General features: G+C 49.3%; 1 protein-coding gene across 1 annotated transcript in view; it reads left to right on the forward strand.

The window, feature by feature from the left end:
• perp (p53 apoptosis effector related to pmp22) overlaps window positions 1–7,167 on the forward strand; it is a 37,291-nt gene extending 30,124 nt beyond the window's left edge. The window contains exons 2-3 of the mRNA XM_085979332.1: window positions 2,543–2,680; window positions 6,176–7,167. Coding sequence (XP_085835458.1) covers window positions 2,543–2,680; window positions 6,176–6,384 — 347 coding nt within the window. The 3' untranslated portion in view covers window positions 6,385–7,167. The remainder of the gene's footprint in view (window positions 1–2,542; window positions 2,681–6,175) is intronic.
• The last annotated feature ends 12,498 nt before the right edge of the window (window positions 7,168–19,665 follow it).

Raw genomic sequence — 19,665 nt, forward strand, 5'->3', positions numbered from 1 at the left:
GGTGTCCTGGCCAATATTTATCCCTCAATCAACGTCACTGAAACAGATTGCCTAAAGAAAGACTTGCATTTCTATAGCGCCTTTCACGACGTCTCAAAAGCGCTTTACAGCCAAGTGGAGTCACTGTTGTAATGTGGGAAACGCGGCAGTCAATTTGCGCACAGCAAGGTCCCACAAACAGCAATGTGATAATGACCAGATCATCTGTTTTGTTATTAATCTGGTCATTATCGCTTTCCTGTTTGTGGGAGCTTGCTGTGCGCAAATTGACTTGCCGCGTTTCCTACATTACAACAGTGACTACACTTCCAAAGAAAAGTACTTCATTGGCTGTAAAGCACTTTGGGACGTCCTGAGGTCGTAAAAGGCGCTATATAAATGCAAGTCTTTATCGCGGGGGGGGGGGTGTGGAGTTGCACCTCGCATCTAACCTGTGGTGATTGAACCAGACGAGGGGGGGCCGCTCGATGCTGAGGCTGGTTGCAAAAATGTGGGCAAAGTCTTCCACTCCCCAGCGCTGACCTGCCCCACTCTGGAGCACAGGAAAGGAAATTGGAGAGCAGATTATTTTGTGGGATCGCACTGATGCACCAGTATATCGGCAGCAGCAAGGTATGCAAGCTGAGGCGTGTGGCAGATGGAGAGACCTTGTCGGGCGTCGAAAGCTTCATGTCTCTTTAACGGAATGCCCAAGGTTGAAATGTAACTGAACGAGAATTCCCAGTAATATGGGAGGTGTTGGCCGGCCCAGTCTCGGGCTGGCCCAGTCTCGGGCTGGCCCAGTCTTGGGCTCACCCAGTCTCGGGCTGGCCCAGTCTCGGGCCGGCCCAGTCTCGGGCTCACCCAGTCTCGGGCTGGCCCAGTCTCGGGCTCACCCAGTCTCGGGCTGGCCCAGTCTCGGGCCGGCCCAGTCTCGGGCTCACCCAGTCTCGGGCTGGCCCAGTCTCGGGCTGGCCCAGTCTCGGGCTCACCCAGTCTCGGGCTGGCCCAGTCTCGGGCTGGCCCAGTCTCGGGCTGGCCCAGTCTCGGGCTCACCCAGTCTCGGGCTGGCCCAGTCTCGGGCCGGCCCAGTCTCGGGCTCACCCAGTCTCGGGCTGGCCCAGTCTCGGGCTCACCCAGTCTCGGGCTGGCCCAGTCTCGGGTTGTCTGTTGTGACTTTGTTGCTCAACAACCACAAAGAAAAAAAAACCAGGAAAAGCAGCAAATGCCAGAAATGAATAGCGGCACAGCCGGTGTCAGAAGGGGAAAGAGAGATTTAATAGTTTGAAAGGGACACTTTATCAGACCGGGCCTGGTCAGATACTGGTCATGTTGCCTCAATTTTAAAATTCTCATTCCCGTTTTCAAATCTCTCCATGGCCTCGCCCCCCTCCCTATCTCCGTAATCTCCTCCAGCCCCACAACCCTCCGAGATCTCTGCGCTCTTCCATTTCTGGCCTCTCGCGTATCCCCGATTTTAATGGCTCCACCATTGGCGGCCGTGCCTTCAGCTGCCAGGGCCCTTAGCTCTGGGATTCCCCACCTAAACCTCTCCGCCTCTCTCTCGCTCCCCTCCTTTTTAAGATGCTCTTTAAAACCTGCCAAAATGTTGGTCACCTGTCCGAATACGTGGCTCGGTGCCGGGGTTTTGTTTGATGGCTTTCCTGCGAAGCGGCTTGGGGACGTTTTTCTACATTAAAGGCGCTGTATAAATGCAAGTTGTTGTTCATTTCAAAAATTAATATAAAATGACGGGCCATGGCCGTGCAGTTGAGCAGCATGTCTGCCGATCCCAGATCCGTGAACAGTTCAAAGAAAACTGTACCTGGTTTAGAGAAACTACAAGAGGTGCTCATGCTGAAACCTCCCAGAGGAATGGTCCCCACAAGATCTGTTCTCTTCAGTGATTAGATTTATTTCATTTATTGGTATAAAAATACTATTGGGGATAAGGCTAAAGGGATATGGGGAGAAGGCAGGGACAGGGTACTGAATTTGGATGATCAGCCATGATCTCATGGAATGGCGGAGCGGGCTCGAGGGGCCGAATGGCCTACTCCTGCTCCTATCTTCTATGTTAAGTCGTGTTTATACCAATGCACCTTAATGGTGTGTGGTGGTTTTTTTTTATCCAATTGTCTCCTCTGGTGAAGGCGCTGGCTCCTGTTGGGTTATGGCTCCACACGTGTCAGTAGCCCCTCTGGCACCTCGCCCAATTCTTCCTACGCAAGCCTGGGCACAAGCTATTCAACCGTGTGGGCATCACAAACCACGACCAATTCCGTTCTCACCTGACCAGCCCCCCCCACCCCCACTCAGGCACGCACTTTCCATCTGGGGGGAGGTCACAAAACTAGTGATCGACGTCGAGACCCCCCCTGGCAGATTTTCTCCTACAGCATGTCACAGTTCTGTTTCTTACTGCTAACTTCGTAAATTGGTATTATGGTATTTTGAATCACAGTGAATAATTTGCACGGATTCTCTTTCCCAGCTCCCTTTTATCATTTTGAGACTCCCAGTTAATAATTTCTCTCTTTATTTCCATTTTTAATGGCGTCAGGTTGGGCAAAAGCTACTGCGGCCCTGTTGATTATCGGCTGTATCCTGGCGATCATCTGTTTCATTCTGTCCTTCCTGGCCCTTTGCAGAGAGCAACCGAGCCTGCTGAGAGTGATTGGACTCATCCTCTTCATTGCCGGTAAGAGTTTCTTTTTAATGTCTGTATGGTAAGTGCCTCCCTCCCCAAGACCCTGACCGCCTCCCGATCAGACAAGAGGGGACACAATAAGCTGCCATTTCTCTGACCCTTGTTCCCCAGGTAACTCTTAATTCTTTAGGCACAAAGTTCAGGGAAAAGAACATAAGAATTAGGAGCAGGAGTCGGCCATTCGCCCACTCGAGCCTGCTCCGCCATTCAACAAGATCACGGCTGATCTTCTACCTCAACTCCACTTTCCCGCCCTATCCCCATATCCCTTGGTGTCCAACAATCTCTCGATCTCAGTCTTGAATATACTCAGCGACTGACTAGGGTAGGGTAGTGAACTCCAAAGATTCGCAACCCTCCGAGTGAAGAAATTTCTCCTCCTCTCGGTCCTAAAAGGGGCGGTGACCGATTTCATCCAGTCTCCTCCCCTTTACGACACCCTGAGATTAGTGTGGCTTCCTTGAAGGGTTCCAGAGGATTGATCCGCACAACGTCCCCCAATGGATATGGGGATCGGGCGGAAAAGTGGAGCTGAGGTCGAAGATCAGCCATGATCTTATTGAATGGCGGAGCAGGCTCGAGGGGCCGAATGGCCGACTCCTGCTCCTATTTCTTACATTCTTATGTTCTTAAATAATACCCATTTTCTTAATGAACAAGACTTTTACTTACTAACGCTGCTTCTAGGCAGGATGGGAGGCTTAAACGTACAACGAACCAACAGTACACAGGCACCCAATATTGGCCAAGCTCTGGGCTTTAGCAAAAAAAAACAGTGTTAATCAGAACTTGCTGGATGAATGATGTTGCTCTAGGTAACACGGGGTGGATTTGGCTGTCTAGCCGAGGGGGGCGGTGCGTTCCCTCTGTATCCTGGCTGGCGTTCCTCCTTCGACTTGCTGCCAATAACTAGCTGGTTGTCCCTCTCACTGCTCTGTTTGTGGGGGCTTGCTGTGCACCGAATGGCTGCCGCGTTTGCCCAGGTAACGTGCCAGCGACGAGCAACCTCATTCGTTGGGTGCGAAGCGCCTCTGGGGCACTTCAGAGAGACGCCAAAACTAATCCGCGGAAACACTCCTTCAGTGAGCCCAATGAGAAATGAGGAGGTCAAGGTACGTCTTTGCCGAGACCTCCCAGGATGATCTTAAAGCTTTGAGAGCAAGATCTGGGCTCTCGAAATCGCAGCGCTGAGCACTGCTCCTGGCCATTGCCCGGGCAGAGTTGAGCCAGGAAAATCATCCCGAAATGACTTGCCAGTATGTATCTGGAGTACTACGCTCAGTTTTGGGAACTGCATCTCAGGAAGGATATATTGGCCGAGGGAGGGGGTGAAATTTGAATTTCACCGTTGGCTGCAGGCAAGTGTTTCTTGTTACCGTTAAATAATTAAATAATGTTCTCCTGAATAACTAGAATTTTGTTTACAAGCACCCTCAAGCCAGGGGGTTTATACATACTACGAACCAACTGTGCAACGGAGCCAGCCAGGAAATCTTGACGAGGAGGATAATAACCACTTTTAAATGAAGGAGAAAATTTAAACTGAAGTATTTTCAGAGTGCTCGTTAGAAAGAAAGACATAGGACTTGCGAGACGAAAAAAGGCCAAGGTCCATCTAGTTCACCTTCTCCCATCCTGGTCGTCGCATGATACAACAATAATGGTGTTGTTGACTAATCACAGCGATCAATCTCATCGATCTGTCTACAACAGACCCAGACACGAGGCAAGGAAAACCCCCAATGGTGGAGAGCTTTGGGAACCACAGAGCCAAAGTCACCTGTTCCTCCCGAGCTCGCTCCACTCCCCACACGTCACGTCTCAAATTACTCGCATACCGTATCCCAAAGTATTATTTTCTGAAAGAAATCGCATTTGAATGAATCAACACTATTTGCTTCCACCGTCTCCCTTGGGAGCCTGTTCCATAGATTGAGCACTCGCTCACTGAAGGAGTGTTTCTGGGGATTAGTTTTGGCGTCTCTCTGAAGTGCCCCAGAGGCTCTTCGCATCCAACGAATGAGGTTGCTCGTCGCTGGCACGTTAACTGGGCAAACGCGGCGGCCATTCGGCGCACAGCAAGCCCCCACAAACAGAGCAGTGAGAGGGACAACCAGCTAGTTATTGGCAGCAAGTCGAAGGAGGAACGCCAGCCAGGATACAGAGGGACCTCACCGCCCCCTCGGCTAGACACCCAAGGTCCACCCCGTGTTACCTAGAGCAACATCATTCATCCAGCAAGTTCTGATTAACACTGTGGAGTTTTTTCTAAAGCCCAGAGCTTGGCCAATATTGGGTGCCTGTGTACGGTTGGTTTGTTGTACGTTTAAACCTCCCATCCTGCCTAGAAGCAGCGTTAGTAAGTAAAAGTCTTGTTCATTAAGAAAATGGGTATTATTTAAGAACATAAGAATTAGGAGCAGGAGTCGGCCATTTGGCCCCTCGAGCCTCTGCCATTCAATAAGATCATGGCTGATCTTTGACCTCAACTCCACTTTCCTGCCCGATCCCCATATCCATTAATTCCAAAAATCTATTGATCTCAGCCTTGAATAGACTCAACGACTGAGCGTCCACCGCCCTCTGGGGTGGAAAATTCCAAAGATTCACCACCCTCTGAGTGAAGAAATTCCTCCTCATCTCGGTCCTAAATGGCCGACACCTTATCCTGAGGCTAATCAATTTAATTAATCAGTGGCAACAAGAAACAGTTGCCAGTGACTTGCGTGTCCGTGGAACTCGATCCTTGAGTTTAAATCGGAGTGAAATTCAAATTTCCCACCCTTGAGAATGCAGTCCCGTCACCTGCAGCAGGGGGAGAGTTGAATCTGCCGATATAACTGGCTGTAAGTGCGGATAGGAGGGCCCTCATCAGCAAGTTCTGGCAATCATGAGACAAAAATGGCCCCGATTTTAACTCCAGGCGGATTCCCCGCTCAGGCCCCGAGTTAAAATTACAGTCGGGTCTCAATGATGTCATCAGGCTGCAACATGCCTCTGTAAAGAAGGACCCCGTTGGCTCCGGGCGCCTGTCTTTGCTGCCTGCTCAGGAGAGCAGGCTAAAATTGCAGATGTTGCGACCATGGCGGCTTTCGGGCAGGTAAGAACCAGGGGCGGTTCTAACCGCCCACCCACCAGGTTTCTGCCCCATTATCTCTCAGATTGGCGATGCATTGGGTGCCGTTTTTTTCTTTTTTTTTTCCCCGAAAATCCTCTCGGTCCAATATTTTACGCAAGTTGGCGCTTATGCCTCTGACCTGTGCTGTTTGGTTCTGTGATTGGCATAACCGTGGGGTCAAAGTGCAGAGGTCAGTGGCACCAGCATTCCGTCCCCCCCCCCCCCCCCCACCCATTTGAGACATTGGGTGTTAAGTGCATCAGCAATGTAGGAACGATTTCAGAGTGCCAATTAAATCCAGCCCTGTGCTTGCGAGTGAGTTTTTGTTTCTCCAATGACGCGGCTCTCCTTCTTCCTCCTCTCCACAGTCCTGTTCCAGGTCATCGCGCTGATTGTTTACCCGGTCAAGTTCACCGAGACCCTGATCCAAAGCGGCAACTATGAGTACAGCTGGAGCTATGGCTTCGGCTGGGGAGCGACGATCTTGATGATCGGCTGCGGCATATTCTTCTGTTGCCTTCCCAAGTATGAGGACGAGCTCTACGGCCAAGCCAAGCCCATATACATTTACGGGTGAGCCTGCGGGCGGCCCGGCTGCGACGGTTTGGTTCCGACTAGCTCTGCTGTGACTCTGGTGCCCCGGTGCCCGTGGCCATTTGTTGTTTAAAGATGCAAGAGGAAGAACATGTTCCTTTTTTTAAAGTTCATGTACATTTTATTATATGCAAGTACTGGATCTGACTCAGCTTTTTTTCAAAATGTTAAACTAGTTTTTAAAGAGATTTGGCTTTAAATAGCACTGCGGGTGACGGGGAGCGAGTGGTGAGATTGCAATTTAATTGGGAGGGTGGGATTTAGACTGCAATAGACACAACATCTTCACCGAACGCAATTTATAGCTGCCATCTAAATCTGAAGATTAAAATTACAACTCTTTTTCTCTTCCCTCTCTGGCATCTACTCCTTTAATAATATAGATTATGGTCTGCATTCGGATGAGACAAGTGCTGGTAATTGTAGGTAGCAGGAGAGGTTGGAATGACATTGATTGCGGGGCTGGGAGAGACCATTGTGGTGTCCTCGGGACGGAATAGGATAAGATGGGAATAACTTCCAGTTGGGAAAGTACAAAGTAGATTATCTTTTTTTGAAAGGACTGTACTATATATAGGATGATGAGCGCTGCTGTTCGGTTATGTTCATTTTATATTTTTATCTTTGACCAAAAAAAATAAAATTTCTTACTCATTCAGTTTGGCAAAAAAAAGTTTCTGTCCTTAAAGTGACATTGTACCAAAAAAAAACAATCAGCATTGGCAAGTTTCAGATATGACCATTTTATTAAACAGTTCACAATCTACTCATTGCCTCCGAATTATTTCCACTCAGAAATGTGAAGCTGGGGTTGTTCTCCTTAGTGCAGCGAAGGGCAAGGGGGAGATTTAAAAGAGGTGCCTGAAATTCAGGGGTTTTGATAAGAGTAGATAGGAAGAAACACTGGCAGGAGGGTCGGTAACCAGAGGACACAGATTTAAGATAATTGGTAAATGAACCGGGGGGAGATGAGAATTTTTTTTTTTTTACGCAGCGAGTTGTTGTGACCTGGAATGCGCTGCCTGAAAGGGCGGTGGAAGCAGATTCAATAGTAACTCTCAAAAGGGAATTGGATAGAGACTTTTTTAAAATTCGTATATGGGATGTGGGCGTCGTTGGCAAGGCCAGCATTTATTGCCCATCCCGAATTGCCCTTGAGAAGGTGGTGGTGAGCCGCCTTCTTGAACCGCTGCAGTCCGTGTGGTGAAGGTGCTCCCACAGTGCTGTTTGGGAGGGAGTTCCAGGATTTTGACTCAGCAACGATGAAGGAACAGTGATATATTTCCAAGTCAGGATGGTGTGTGACTTGGAGGGGAACTTGGAGGTGGTGGTGTTCCCATGCGCCTGCTGCCCTTGTCCTTCTAGGTGGAAGAGGTCGCGGGTTTGGGAGGTGCTGCCGAAGATGCCTTGGTGAGTTGCTGCAGTGCATCTTGTAGATGATACACACTGCAGCTACGGTGCGCCGGTGGTGGAGGGAGTGAATGTTTAAGGTGGTGGATGGGGTGCCAATCAAGCGGGCTGCTTTGTCATGAATGGAGTCAAGCTTCTTGAGTGTTGTTGGAGCTGCACTCATCCAGACTTGAAAAGTAAAAAATTACAGGGCTACGGGGAAAGAGCCGGGGGGGGGGGTGGTGGGACTAATTTCAAAGAGCCGAATGGTCACCTGTGCTGTAAGATTCGACGATTCTTTACATTATACATTTTCACAGCTATTCCTTTGGGCTCTGGTTCTGCTCCAGATTGGTTGAGGCACTTGTGTAGACATAAGAAGGTTACGAGGAGATCCGAGGAAGATGCTTCGAATCATGTGGGGTTTTGATGAGGTAATAAAACTATTTCCACCCATCAGTGATTCGGTAACTAGAGGGCATAAACTTAAGATCATCAAAAGAACAAGGGGGAGAGGTTAAGAAAAAAAATAACTTTACGCAGAGGGCTGTTAGGAATGGGATGTTCTACCAGAAAGAGTGGTGGAAGCACAATCCACAATAGCATTTGGTTCTTTCAGAGAATCAGCACAGGTGCGACGGGCTTCCTGAGCTGTAACGTTCTATGTTTCTATGTTTATGTGTCGGCTGGGCTCAGTCTGTAGCAACTCTTGTCTCTGAGTCAAGAGGTTGTCAATCACCAATTCCATTTAATAAAGAAAGACTGACTTGCATTTATATAGCACCTTTCACAACCTCAGAATGTCCCGAAGCGCTTTACAGCCAATGAAGTACTATTTGAAGTGTAGTCACTGTTGTAATGTAGGAAACGCGGCAGCCGATTTGCGCACAGCAAGCTCCCACAAACAGCAATGTGATGATGACCAGATAATCTGTTTTTGTGATGTTGATTGAGGGATAAATATTGGCCAGGACACCGGGGAGAACGCCCCCTGCTCTTCTTCGAAATAGTGCTGTGGGATGTTTTACATCCACCTGAGAAGACAGACAAGGTTTCGGTTTAACGTCTCATCCAAAAGACGGCACCTCCGACAGTGCAGCACTCCTTCAGCACTGCCCTGGGAGTGTCAGCCTAGACTCTGTGCTCACGTCTCTAGAACGGGATTTGAACCCACAACCTTCTGACTCGGAGGCGAGAGAGTGCTGCCCACTGAGCCACGGTTCTTTAGCCGGTACATTAACCTGTCTTTTCCCACTGGGCCACGGCTGATACAGTGGCAGTTTGAGCTGGGAAGTCCCTCAGAACAAGTGAGGGGAGTTCAAGCTTCACTCGCCTGGCAGCTTTCAGACAAATAAATGTTTCTGTCTTTGTCTCAAAGGGTGGGGGAAAAAAACCCAAACTGAGTTGGACTCCTGTGGAAAGCGAGCAGCTACAAGCAGAGATGACTAACTCAGGGTGTAACCCGCCCTGGGCTGTGAAATGCATCACCTGATGCTCCACCTCAAGCTGCTTCACTGGAAAGCTGTGTCCCTCCCACCGTGCTTGAATCATTGATGTAGCAGACTGTCGCCTCATTCACCATTAACTCTCTCGAGCACCGAACACATGCTGAGATCCATTTACTTGTGTCCCTGACACTGAAAGATGGCAGGGTAGAAATTGGTCCTGGGAGGTATCGCGTGGGCCTCCTTCTTATACTGCCCGCTTGATACACACTGTCCTATTGAATCTACACATTCGACATTGCCCATTTTGTGCTGCCGCCCAAGTCGAATTTCTACCCCCAATCTCTCTCGTATGCGCCGGGTTCTGGTTTTACCTCCTCCTCTCCTGAAGGCGCCGACTCCTTGCTGGTGGTTCAGTTCGACAGTTGTCCGAGCGCTCACTCTTCGCGCGCGAGCCCCAGGCGCTGGGTTTCCACGGGGGCAATTCGACCATGGAGGGCATCACAAGCAAGCCCGATCCTGCCTTCGCTCAGCTGAACACGCACGCGTACTTCCAGCAGGGTTCACTGGATGCCGGTCAGGCTTGGGAACTCTGGCTGTCTTTTCTTTTCCCCATTCCCTAAGCCAATGGTGTCGAATGACAGCCATTGAAGATTTTGTTTCTGGAATGAAACTTATTTTATTGTAGGACAGTGCAATTTCAGATGGTGTTTTGTTTATGTTTATGTAGGTGACTTAAGATCTATTAAGTTAGCATGGACCAGGAATCCAACCGGAGACCCTCCTCTTTATGGCTCAGTACTCTGTACATTTCTACTGATGAACCTATAAAGCCCTGTTCCAGGAATACAATGTTAGCGAATTATTACTCATTGATTAGTGTTATATTTTTAACTCCCACTCCGCTCCCCTCCCCCCCCCCCCCCCTCGGTCTGCTAGAAGTTCTGTGTCGGGGGCGTTCAGTATTTACTGTACTTGCTATTTTAAATATAGCTTTGTATTCACGGGGGAACCTTCCTTCCTTTCCCCTCGAGAGAGAGAGAGTTATTCTGCAGTATTCTAAATAGTCGATTACTGGATTTTCTTAACAAACATAATATCCTTAGAAAAAATCAAATAGGCTTTCTTCCAAAACACCGCACCACCGACCATATCTAAACCCTTCACACTCTCATTGAAAAACATATACACCAAACAAAAAATGGGAAAATATTCGCTTGTTTCATTGACTTCAAGAAAGCCTTTGACTCTATCTGGCACGAAGGGCTCTATTATAAACTTCTTCAGTGTGGAATAGGGGGCAAAGTCTATGACCTTATTAAATCGATGTATCTGAAAAATAAATGCGGTGTCAAAATTGGAGACAAACGCACCAGTTTCTTCACCCAGAGCAGAGGCGTCCGGCAGGGCTGCAATTTGAGCCCGACCCTGTTCAACATATACATAAATGAATTAGCAGACATGCTAGAGAAAAGCGAGTCACCGGGTCTCTGTCTCCTGGATGGAGAAGTGAAATCCCTGTTCTATGCGGACGACCTGGTTCTGCTGTCTCCCACAGAACAGGGATTACAGCAACAACTAGACCTACTCGACAAATACTGCCAAAATTGGGCCCTAACAGTAAATCTAAAGAAAACCAACATCATGATTTTTCAAAAAAGGCCCAGGTGTCAGGAAAACAAATACCAGTTTACTCTCAGTGATACCATCATAGGACACACTATGAGCTACACTTACCTTGGTCTAACCATTACAGCATCAGGGAGCTTCAGCATAGCAGTGAATGCACTAAAAGAAAAAGCCCGAAGAGCCCTATATGCAATAAAAAGAAAATTCTACAACATCCAAATCCCAATCAAAATCTGGCTCAAAATATTTGACAGCATAATCCTGCCCATTGCGCTGTACGGTAGTGAAGTATGGGGCCCGCCCAATCACCATAGCTACACTAAATGGGAAAAACACACAATAGAAGCCCTACATGCAGAATTTTGCCGAAGCATTCTTCGCACCCAAAGGAAAACACCAACAAATGCATGCAGAGCCGAACTAGGCAGATACCCACTGATAATAAACATCCACAAACGAGCACTAAACTTCCTAAATCACCTCAAATCTAGCTCCCCAGACACCCTTCATTTTAAAGCCTTCCAGACCCAAGAGCTAAACCCAGAAAAGAGTCCCCTGAGTCAGCTGCTACTGAAACTAAGTACTCCTACTCAGCCGGACCCTGACCAGTCCCAGACCAACACTGCCGTCCAAACACCAATCCGAGTGAACCAAATCATTAAACAATGCAAAGAAACCTACCTGGAACATTGGAACAGTGTAACCAAAAGCCAAAGCAGATTAGAATGTTACCGGGCCCTAAAAAGAGAATATAAACTGGCAGACTATCTCTCGACCATCAGAGACACAAAACAGAGACAGACCCTCACCAGGTACAGACTAAGCGACCACCAACTGGCAATTGAAAAAGGAAGATACAAGAAATCCTGGCAGCCTAGAGAGAATAGAATATGTGATCAATGTCTGGCCGGTGAGGTTGAGACAGAGATGCATTTCTTCCTAAAATGCGAAAAATTCAACACAACAAGAAACATATTATTTGACAAGCTCAGCCAAACAACCCCAGGTTTCAAAGAATTGGATGACCTGTCAAAATTAAGATTAGTCCTGGGCGAAGGAGACAGACCATACCTTGGTGCCAAATATGTAACAACATGTCACAACCGGAGGACTGTTTAAAATTAGTACTGAATGTACCCAACGATGTTCAACGACTTTAAATTAATATTGTTTAAACTAATATTGTATGTACCCAACGAAGGTCAAAATTGTTTGACACCTACAGAATGTTGGAAAACTGTATTTTTTGTTATGTAAGCTTTGGCAATATGGTTCCCTGTAAACTTTCATGCCAATAAAGCATTTGAATTGAATTGAATTGAATTGTCTCCCAGGTATCGGATTACTGCCACCTGTCCTGTTTCACTGATGGGAATCGACGGTGTCAAGTGCCATCGGTTCACGTCGCAACGGGAAGTCGCAGAGTCCAAACTAAGCAGACTGTTCAGGGTGTCGGGGTTAGTACGATGCAATCAACCCGGGATCAAGAAATAGCTGGTGGGACGGGGGAGTCCCCACCCACCCCCCTGTTGGCTGCGAGGGCCCATGTTCACTCTCAGTACTGAGTTAACCGATCTCAGCTACGGTGCTCTTAGGAGTGCCGTAACTGGCCTCGGCAATGCTCGTTTAGAGAGGGGAAAAATCTACCAGAATGTTGTCCAACAACATCAGCAACTTGCATTTATGTAGCGCCTTAATGTCAAAAGGCGCTTCACAGGAGCATTATCAGACAAAAATTTGACACCGAGCCAGATGAGATATTAGGGCAGATGACCAAAAGCTTGGTTAAAGAGGTAGGTTTTAAGGAGCATTTTAAAGGAGGAGGGAGAGGCGGAGAGGTTTAGGGAGGGAATTCCAGAGCTCAGTGCCTGGACAGCTGAAGGTACGGCTGCCAATGGTGGAGCGATTAAAATGGGGGATGCGCAAGAGGCCAGAATTGGAGGAACGCTTCAGTGCACCTGTCCATCGGATAAGATGTTAAAGCTTGGCTCTACCTGAACCTTCAGCTGGAAGCCAAAGTTCCCATATGGTGCTATTTGTGGGACCTTGCGGTGGGCAAACCCACATCACAAGAGTTACTACACTTTCAATGTATGTGAAGTGCTTCAGCAATTTTTTTTATTCGTATATGGGAAGTGAGCGTCGCTCGCAAGGCCAGCATTTATTGCCCATCCCTATTTGCCCTTGAGAAGGTGGTGGTGAGCCGCCTTCTTGAACCGCTGCAGTCCGTGTGGTGAAGGTACTCCCACAGTGCTGTTAGGGAGGCAGTTCCAGGATTTTGACCCAGTGACGATGAAGGATCGGCGATATATTACCAAGTCAGGATGGTGTGTGACTTGGAGGGGAACTTGGAGGTGGTGGTGTTCCCATGCGCCTGCTGCCCTTGTCCTTCTAGGTGGTAGAGGTCGTGGGTTTGGGAGGTGCTGCCGAAGAAGCCTCGGCGAGTTGCTGCAGTGCATCTTGTAGATGGTACACACTGCAGCCACGGTACGCCGGTGGTGGATGGAGTGAATGTTTAAGGTGGTGGATGGGGTGCCAATCAAGTGGGCTGCTTTGTCCTGGATGGTGTCGAGCTTCTTGAGTGTTGTTGGAGCTGCACTCATCCAGGCAAGTGGAGAGTATTCCAACACACTCCTGACTTGTGATAAGATGATATATAAATGTAAGCGTGTTCTTCCTTTCTTGTGTCAGCCTGAGCTTAGTGGCACTCTTGCCTCTTCGCCCGAAGGTCACGGGTACAAGTCGGAGGGGCTGTCTTTCGGATGCAACGTTAAACCGAGGCCCCGTCTGCCCTCTCAGGTGGACGTAAAAGATCCCACGTCACTATTTCGAAGAAGAGCAGGGGAGTTCTCCCCGGTGTCCCGGCCAATATATATCCCTCAATCAACATCACTAAAACAGATTATCTGATCATTTATTGTATTGCTGTTTGTGGGAGCTTGCTGTGCACAAATTGGCTGCCACGTTTCCTACATTACAACAATGACGACACTTCAAAAGTACTTCATCATAGATCATAGAAGATAGGCGCAGGAGCAGGCCATTCGGCCCCTCGAGCCTGCTCCGCCATTTAATGAGATCATGGCTGATCATCCAAATTCAGTACCCTGTCCCTGCCTTCTCCCCATATCCCTTGATCCCTTTAGCCTCAAGAAATATATCTAACTCCTTCTTGAATATATTTAATGAATTGGCCTCCACTGCCTTCTGTGGCAGAGAATTCCATAGGTTCACCACTCTCTGGGTGAAGAAATTCCTCCTCATCTCTGTCCTAAATGGCTTACCACTTATCCTTAGACTGTGACCCCTGGTTCTGGACTCCCTGACCATCGGGAACATCCTTCTGCATCTAATCTGTCCAGTCCTGTCAGAATTTTATAAGTTTCAATGAGATCCCCTCTCACTCTTCTAAACTCCAGTGAATATAAGCCTAATCAACCCAATCTCTCCTCATACGTCATTCCTGCCATCCCAGGTATTAGTCTGGTGAATCTTCACTGCACTCCCTCCATGGCAAGAACGTCCTTCCTCAGATAAGGCGACCAAAACTGCACATAATACTCAAGGTGTGGTCTCACCAAGGCCCTGTACAACTGCAGCAAGACATCCTTGCTCCTGTACTCAAACCCTCTCGCTACGAAGGCCAACATACCATTTGCCGCCTTAACCGCCTGCTGCACCTGCATGCTTACTTTCAGCGACTGGTGCACAAGGACACCCAGGTCTCTTTGCACTTCCCCTTTTCCCAATCTATTGCCGTTCAGATAATAATCCGTCTTCCTGTTTTTGCCACCGAAGTGGATAACCTCACATTTATCCACATTATACATTTGGTTGGAAAATGCTTTGGGACGTACTGAGGCGCTATATAAATGCAAGTCTGTCCTTTTGTGAGCCTCAGGGTCCAGACCTATTTACACTTCTGGGACAGGAATAAGAATTTTGAGACAGTCCCTAGGTTATCATTGGATAGAGGGAGTGCAGTGTGGTTTCCATGACCACCTGGACTTTGGAGCCTGTATAATGAAGCGATAAGGGTGAGATTGTAAATCACTATGAGGCGAGTCTCTGTTTAATCGTTACCTGAGTTACTTCTCTGCAGGGTCACCAATGCTGTTGTGTTTTAAGTGTTTCTCTTCGCCATTACTCATAACACAAACTCATTTCTACAAAGCACTTGTCTCGTTCTCCTCTCCAGTGGAACCAGGGCCTGTCTATTATTCATTAACCGAGTCCCATTGTGTGGGCGCAACCATTCACTTCTGCCCAGACAGAGTATCACTGAGGCGGCGACTACCTACATGTTTCATTATGAAAGAAAGAAGAAGAAAGACTTGCATTTATATAGCGCCTTTCACGACCACCGGACGTCTCAAAGCGCTATACAGCCAATGAAGTACTTTTGAAGTGTAGTCAGTGTTGTAATGTGGGAAACGTGGCAGACAATTTGCACACAGCAAGATCCCACAAAGAGCAGTGTGATAATGACCAGATAATCTGTTTTTGTGATGTTGATTGAGGGATAAATATTGGCCGGGACACCTGGAATAACTCCCCTGCTCTTCTTCGAAATAGTGCCGTGGGATCTTTTACGTCCACCCGAGAGGGCAGACTGGGACCTCAGTTTAACGTCTCATCCGAAAGACGGCACCTCCGACAGTGCAGCACTCCCTCAGCACTGCACTGGGAGTGTCAGACCAAGATTTTTGTGCTCAAGTCTCTGGAGTGGGCCTTGAACCCACGACCTTCTGACTCAGAGACGAAGTGTGCTGCCCACTGAGCCACGGCTGACACAATTCTGGAAATAAAATATGGAAATTCAACCGTGCACAAAACCAAAAAGGCATTTTGATTAAAGGGCAATTTAATAAAACACGTCATTCCGAGTGCCGCAATTACAGGGCACGTCGAATGCAAGGTTACAATCCGTAAAAATCAACAGATTGCATCAGTTGTCACCGGCCCCGTTAACACATTTCATAAGAACATAAGTCGTAGGAGCACCACCTTCTCACGGGCAATTAGGGATGGCCAATAAATGCTGGCCTTGCTAGCGATGCCCACATCCCATAAACAAATAAAAAAGATGGTGAGCCGCCTTCTTGAACCGCTGCAGTCCGTGTGGTGAAGGTACATAAGAACATAAGAAGTAGGAGCAGGAGTAGGCCATACGGCCCCTCGGGCCTGCTCCGCCATTCAATAGGATCATGGCTGATCCAAACCTAGACTCACGTCCACTTCCCTGCCCTCTCCCCGTAACCCCGAATTCCCTTATCAGCTAGGAAACTGTCTATCTCCGTTTTAAATTTATTTAATGTCGCAGCTTCCACAGCTCTCTGGGGTAGCAAATTCCATAGATTTACTACCCTCTGAGTGAAGAAGTTTCTCCTCATCTCAGTTTTGAAACGGCAGCCCCTTATTCTAAGATTATGCCCCCTAGTTCTAGTCTCACCCATCAGTGGAAACATCCTCCCCGCATCCACCCGATCAAGCCCCCTCACAACCTTATATGTTTCGATAAGATCGCCTCTCATTCTTCCGAATTCCAATGAGTAGAGGCCCAACCTACTCAACCTTTCCTCATAAGTCAACCCCCTCATCTCCGGAATCAACCGAGTGAACCTTCTCTGAACTGCCTCAAGAGCAAGTACAGGTAGACTATCCTTTATCCGAAAACCTCGGGACCAGACGAGTTTCGGATAAAGGAGAATTTCGGATTTCGGAAGGTGGGTCCGCGGGGGGGTCGGCGGGGGTCCGCGGGGGGGGTCGGCGGGGGTCAGGGCCGGCGGGGTACGCGGGGGGGATCGGCGGTTGTCGGGGCCGGCGGGGTCCGCGGGGGGGTCGGCGGTTGTCGGGGCTGGCGGGGTCGGCGGTTGTCGGGGCCGGCGGGGTCCGCGGGGGGATCGGCGGTTGTCGGGGCCGGCGGGGTCCGCGGGGGGGTCCGCGGTTGTCGGGGCTGGCGGGGTCGGCGGTTGTCGGGGCCGGCGGGGTCCGCGGGGGGGTCGGCGGTTGTCGGGGCTGGCGGGGTCGGCGGTTGTCGGGGTCGGGGCCGGCGGGGTCCGCGGGGGGGTCGGCGGGGGGATCGGCGGTTGTCGGGGCCGGCAGGGTCCGCGGGGGGGTCGGCGGGGGGGATCGGCGGTTGTCGGGGCCGGCGGGGTCCGCGGGGGGGTCGGCGGTTGTCGGGGCTGGCGGGGTCGGCGGTTGTCGGGGTCGGGGCCAGCGGGGTCCGCGGGGGGGTCGGCGGTTGTCGGGGCTGGCGGGGTCGGCGGTTGTCGGGGTCGGGGCCGGCGGGGTCCGCGGGGGGGTCGGCGGTTGTCGGGGCTGGCGGGGTCGGCGGTTGTCGGGGTCCGCGGGGGGGTCGGCGGTTGTCGGGGCTGGCGGGGTCGGCGGTTGTCGGGGCCGGCGGGGTCGGCGGTTGCCGGGGCTGGCGGGGTCGGCGATTGTCGGGGCCGGCGGGGTCCGCGGGGGGGTCGGCGGGGGGTCGTGCGCACGACTTACCCTTTATCCGAACTTCCGAAACCGGAACCCTCTAAAAACCGAAGGTTTTTTCGTTCGTACGCACGACTTACGCTGAACGAAAAAACCTTCGGTTTTTAGAGGGTTTCGGTTTTCGGAAGTCCGGATAAAGGGTAGTCTACCTGTATATCTTTTCTTAAATATGGAAACCAAAACTGCACGCAGTATTCCAGGTGTGGCCTCACCAGTACCCTGTATAACTGCAGCAAGACTTCCCTGCTTTTATACTCCAGCCCCCTTGCAATAAAAGCCAAGATTCCATTGGCCTTCCTGATCACCTAGGTACTCCAAAAGATGATTGTGTCTCTGAGGCGCTCATTGTCATGCTGTCTATTTCTGACATTTTCTGTTTCTTAATTTGTGCACATAAAATTCTGTTAATCACTTTTTTTACATTTTGCAATATGACCTCTTAAGTGTGACAGTCACTCGTTTAATCTATTATATGTAATGAATGATTACGAACATATGAACAAGGACAGGTAAAGACCTCCCTGGGTCCATCCAGCCTGTGCCAAACAATTTGTGCTACCTTGCGCATCACGGTGTGTGCCCCCCTCCCCGCCCCACCCAACCCGAAACCACGTGATCTCCTGGGAGAGGCGAAAAACCAGATAAAAAAATCCCAGACCAATTTGGAGAAAAACAAATCTGGGCAATTCCTCTCTGATCCCCCCGCCCCCCGCCCCACCCCCCCCAGCAGGGTCCCACAAACAGCAACGTGATGATGCGATGACCAGATAATCAACGCCCAAAATCGCAAGAGCTCGGCATTCAACCCCGCTTCTGTCCGCGGGATCTTGCGCTGCGCAAAAAAAAAGGCTTCTGCATTTGCCTGCGGAACGTAATTACACTTGAAAACGAAAATCGACGCGCGCGAAATCCATTCACAAACGCGCACAATATAAGCCGCCGACAGCCCCCCTTCAGTCGCGGCGAGTTTGCCTTCGAAATTTGGAAATAACAGGCCTGATGGACAGGCCAGTGGCACATGTCCCCCGGACATGTGTGCACGTGACCTCTTCCTCCTGTTTTTTGTTTCCGGTCACATAGCAACTGATCCCAGCATTAGCAATGGAACGGAAGAAATAAGCCCAGACGAAAGTGTGGATTAAAAAAAAGAGAAAATATATATGTGATAGGGGCCGAGGTTATGACCTTCCCTCCCACATGACAGCTGTTCTTCATTCTGCCAGGGCCATTCACACTTCATCCAGAGCCATCCTTTATTCCTTGAATATCTCATAATGGCCCAGAAATTCGGGTCTCCCCGGGTGAGTACGCACGGGGTACTCACCCGTAGGCCCAATGGAAGTGCCGGATTTTTGCATGCACTGCGCATGCGCGGGAAACCGGCACTTCCGTTCCCCTGAACGAAGGGGTTCAGAGGTGGAACGCGTGCGCAGGAGAGGCAGCGCGTGCACATCGAACTTACGTTTTTTTTGCAGGTTTTTCCGGGAGGGTAAGTCTCCAGGAGTTACACTTTTAAAATGCAGGCGCAAGGCCTGCTTTTAACAAGGTAAGTGGTGAATTAATTAAAATTAAAACATTTTTTCCACAGGTTTATTATTTTTAAATACTTTAAAGATAGGTAAGTTTATTTTTAGCCCCATTAGAAAATAAAATTATTTTTTTCAAAAATTTAAATTATTGTTTAAAATAGTTATTTCATGTAATTTATAGTTTATTTTAAAAATGTGATAAAAAAAAAATTTATTTGAAGATTTAGTGATGTTTTGGGGCTTATAGTATTTATAGGTTTGACAGGTCAAACTTATGAATGAAGCATTCCCTGCTACCATTGGCTCTCCATGGCCCACGTGACCCCAGGGGACGCTTCGAACTAACTGCGCCCCTGGGATACGCAAGTACTGCGCGCCGGCAGTTGGAGGAGGCCCAGGATCGGAATCCCACGGGGGCCCACAGCTCAACAGCCGACGCGCAAGGTAAGTGCAGGTCGGGGGCTTGCACCCGCGGGAAGCCTCCAACCCGAATTTCTGGGCCAATAGCTCTTAACGTCTCTCAATGTCTCTTAATGTCTCCTGCTTTCTATCTTGTCGCTGACCTTCCCTTTTGTCCTTTCATCCCCTTCCCAGTCCCTACTTGCTTTAAACTCTATCCCCTTTTCTGTTTTTTTCCAGTTCTGACGAAGGTCTTCGACCTGAAACATTAACTCTGTTTCTCTCTCCACGGCTGCTGCCCTGGCCTGCTGAGTTTTTCCAGCGTTTTCTGTTGTTATTTCGGATTTCCAGCGTCCGCAGTATTTTGCTATCGTACTAGCAATG

The sequence above is a fragment of the Somniosus microcephalus genome, chromosome 3, assembly GCF_052327205.1.
Source record: "Somniosus microcephalus isolate GS21.2 chromosome 3, FLI_Smic_1.0, whole genome shotgun sequence".
NCBI classification, from domain to species: Eukaryota; Metazoa; Chordata; class Chondrichthyes; order Squaliformes; family Somniosidae; genus Somniosus; species Somniosus microcephalus.